This window comes from Danio aesculapii, chromosome 2 (genome assembly GCF_903798145.1).
Source record: "Danio aesculapii chromosome 2, fDanAes4.1, whole genome shotgun sequence".
Lineage (NCBI taxonomy): Eukaryota > Metazoa > Chordata > Actinopteri > Cypriniformes > Danionidae > Danio > Danio aesculapii.
In genome coordinates, this window is record NC_079436.1 from 19,229,107 (window position 1) to 19,233,575 (window position 4,469).

Below are 4,469 nucleotides of genomic sequence, written 5' to 3' on the forward strand. Positions count from 1 at the left end.
ATGTGTTTTTGTGTTGTCAAACTGATGATTTTTTCAATTTGTTGGGTTTTCATAACTTGCAGTGAATTTCTGTACTTGCATGTGTCATGAAAATTTGCTCTCCAATAGTTTCTGCATCTAGACTTAGATTTGCAAGCTGAGGCTGCATATCTCAGACGTTTTTTAATTTTATTTTTTTATTAATTTCAAGAAACTGTATAATACAACTTAGAATACAGTAAATCACATTACACAATCACATTAGATACACAAGATTAAGAGCAAAACCAAAATAAAATACATAAAAAAAGTTAAAAGAAATAATGCAATAAAAAAAGAGATATTCAAGTAGCACGAAATATCTCATCATATTTGCTCCAGAAAGAAGCACATTTCTTATTTTCAATTAATCTAAGTGATTTAATTAAATGTTCTATTTCACATAGGAAGTCTATAAAGATTGGATTTTTAAGGAACCTCTGTTTGTGAAGGTAAAATTTCCCAGCAAGTCTAAGAAAGTTCACAGTGGCTTCTAATGACTTATTTTGGTTTTCAAAATAAAAAAAAACGTCCTTAAGGTGCAAAATACTACTCATAATAACCTTGGAAAAGCAATATGACCTTAAGCATATCTCAGACTTGCAATGTACTCAATAGAGCTAGTGACGTCGCGGTGAGGGGAAGGGTTAGGGGCTGGGTTAGGTGTGTGCAAAAGCATTGCATGCAGTTCAGCTAGCAACAGCTTGTCCAGTTGATCATATTTCTAAATGCACGTGAATAAATGCATGACATGTGGTGTGTTTCAGTATTTGTATGTGTTGTAAGAATGCGTGTTGTCAACTTGTCAAAAATGTTTTTTCAATTTGTTTCTCAATTTGTCTCATGTGTTTTCAGTGTGTTTGAGCTCTCTCAGCCACCATAAAAAAAAGTTTATTAAAATATTCCGAAAGTGGATTTTATGATTATTATCAGTATTTCTCAGCTAGTAGTTTACCGAAATTTATGTAATCTCATTTTTGTTTTAGATTTAATAGTACAATAAAAGTCCACACTGTTTGAGAGGCCAATTTCATAAGAGTTGAACAAAACAAAACACTATACAAACGAAAGAGACATACATTTACATTTTGTCTGGCATTAGGCTTCATAGGCTGCAACACACAAAATAGGAAAGTTAAGCACAAGACAACAATATTATTCATCAATGTGCCATTTTTTAGCCACAAAAGAGAGGAATGTTCCCCTCACTTACGTCTTTCTGCTGAAGCGCCTGTTTCCCGCTGACTACTGTGAAACGAGATCATTAAATTGATTCCATCTGTCCGTTTGCGGATAACTTTCCATCCACCAGCACACGCTTCAACCCCTTTCCTGGATATTCCCACTCATTTACAAACATGTAGCGTACCATCAGTTTGTTGCTGGAAAAATTATATACAATAAGAATATATTTAAAGAACTAATGACGAAATTGTACATAACTATATCTAATGGACCATAAAAGGGAGAGTTTGGCCAAATTAGCCTCAATTGTTCGATGTCTGTTCACTTTCTTTCTCTGTTGGAGTTTGAATTTTGGAAACCTGTAAAAATTGTGTTTATTTATTTATTTATTTATTTATTTATTTATGTAATTATTTATTTAGTGTTCAACAGAAGAAAGAAAGAAAGAAAGAAAGAAAGAAAGAAAGAAAGAAAGAAAGAACTAATAATAGTTTGGAAGCTCTCGAGGGTAAATAGTGTGTACGTTTTCCATTTGAGGTGAACATTCCCTTTAAAATATTATGCGTTAGCGTTATACATTATCAAGCATTTTGGGTGGACATAAAAGAGCTTGTTACAGTTCTGGAATCATTTTGTAAAGATTAATGACATTTCAGTGTTCATACCATCACAACAAGCGCTTGACTGATGAGCGCGGTTGTTTGTTTGCGTGTGATGTCAAACTAATGACTGTTTACAGAGGTTGTAGACGTTGTCCTTTATCCAGACGCCATCCAGTCATTAACTTGCGCATTGCAGAATTTCATTCATCAGGCTGAATTTAATTTAAAGCCGAAAGTTGAACAGTCAAAGGAAACGTAGTTTAGGGAGTCTTTAAGACTGCTGTCCTGTCTCCTGTCTCATGGTGGCACTGGTGCACTTTCTGATTTAAATATATATATAATATTTTTTGAATATTGCGAATTACACCACATAAACACATTGCAAATTCATAGCATCCCCCCTAAAAATGTAAAAGAATATAATGTCATTTTTATGATAATGTTGTCGTACTATCCGAATATATTGTTTATCACAGTGATAAATAAATAAATGTAAATATTCTCTAGAACTCTTGATTATGGCTTCGTCTTATAAGAGAATGTAGTTGCCTAAACTGATTTCCTATTACAAAAGTATAAATGACAAAGCAAATTATATAATTAGCAATATTATAATATAAACACTAAAGTGTTATTTTAAAAAATTGGCACATTTACAATAATAATGCCGTTAACCATTATTATTATTAGTATTTTAGTATTAATATATAGCTATATCCATGGTATTTATTTAGGAAATTTTATAATTTTTATACACATTATTCAGTACTAGGGTAAACATATATCAAGAAAAATATTATTTAATTAATTTGTAAAAATTTATTGACTAAATTAAATAATAATATTTAGTAAGGTAAATATAAAACATATATAATAATGTTTTAATAAACTGTATTGTCAATAAATTTCAATTTATTATAATAATTTCACACTTGTGCATCTGAATTTTTTATAATATTGTTAACACTGTTTAGTTGTACAATATAATTGATACTGTAATAAGAATCATTAATATTGTTAATAATGTTGTTATTATTATATTATTATTATTAGTAGTAGTAGTAGTAGTAGTAGTAGTAGTAGTAGTAGTAGTAGTATACAAAATATTCCATCTCTAAGCATATTATTTAATACAACAATATTATTTTAAACAGTAGTTATTAGCATTAGTTATTATTATTAGCAGCAGGGGAAGTTGTTCTCGTATAAGTGTTGATATTATTATTGTCATTTTTAATATTAATATTTTTACTATTCATAACGTAGATTTCTGATCTACAGCTGCCAAACACACCAAAACATTCACATCAAGTTTTTGGACGTCAATGCAGGTGAAGGGCTCTGCAGAAAACATAACAGTGAAGATAAGAAGAAAAAAAAATCTGTTATCCAGTATAAGCAACACACATCTCTGCATTCTTGATTGTGAACATTATCTTTCATGGCCCTGTTTTTATAAAGAGGCTTGAGAGGAGAGAAAGAGAGAGAGAAGCTGTCCTGTGTATCAGAGTGTTTTGACATTTCCATCAGTCATCTGTCAAATGCATATGGCTCACTTCAATATCATGCACACACTCTTCAAAATAAACCTACTGCTTTTTTTTTTCTTTCTTTTTTGCAGTGATGTCATTGAAAAAAAACATTCTGGGTTTAACAAATAATCTTTCTGTAAACAGATCAGTTTCTTCTTTCTTACTGTACATGTAATAACTGTAAACCATGCAATAACATAGTTAATCCAAACCAGATAAGTAGTGCTTTGTTTTATACTTATATAAACTGTTTGTCATGTACTGTACATGTGGTTTAATAAGTAGAATCTCTCCTACCCCTGAACCTATAACCATGACCCATATATTTACCTTATGTAACCAGTACTGTGCTGTTACTTCTATATTAGATTTCTAGATTTCTATATTACTATATTTTCTACATCCTAAAATAATGTGTAAGTATATTTTAACACATACAGATGACCAGAAAATCTGTTTGGGTCATTTGGTTGTTATAAGTGAGTTTAGCACTTTAGTCTGACCATTCAAGTACACTGAAAAAATGATTCATTGGATTTACTACATTTTTTAAGGTAACCCATATGAAAGGCAAACAATTTCATATGGGTTAAATTTAAACAGATGAATTAAATGTTAAGCCTAATTTGTTTGCTTGAATTCAGACCAAATAAACTGTTTGCAACCAGTTATCTTTAAACAAATTAGTAAATCCAGTGAATAATTTTTTCAGTGTAGTGAAAAAGTCTTTTTAATTCAGTGTCATCAAATATGTTGTAAAAAATGCTCCAAGAGCAATTTTATTTGTTGTGTAACTGTGTTTTATAACAATACATTGATAAGGTTATTTAGAGAAGTCAGAATTTTTACCTTGTACCATGAGAAACTGAGAATGTTTTCCACCTGCTTCCCAGTGTGTTTCCCAAGTTCTCTGATTGGTCGGAGTAAAAATGTAAATTTGTATATAAACTGCCCTTAAGTCAGGCTTTTGTTAAGTTTTTCTCTGAACCAGGGAAGGATGAAGCTTTTAATCTTGGCAGCGCTGGTTGGGCTGAGCCTTGCTCAGTTTGACCCTAACACCAAAAACGGAAGGTCCGCCATCGTCCACCTGTTTGAATGGCGCTGGGCTGATATTGCGGCAGAATGTGAGCGT

General features: G+C 31.3%; 1 protein-coding gene across 1 annotated transcript in view; it reads left to right on the forward strand.

Annotated features, from left to right (window-relative positions):
- Positions 1–4,304: 4,304 nt before the first annotated feature.
- The window catches only part of amy2a (amylase alpha 2A), a 42,052-nt gene continuing 41,887 nt past the window's right edge, over positions 4,305–4,469 (forward strand). The window contains exon 1 of the mRNA XM_056474229.1: positions 4,305–4,460. Coding sequence (XP_056330204.1) covers positions 4,335–4,460 — 126 coding nt within the window. The 5' untranslated portion in view covers positions 4,305–4,334. The remainder of the gene's footprint in view (positions 4,461–4,469) is intronic.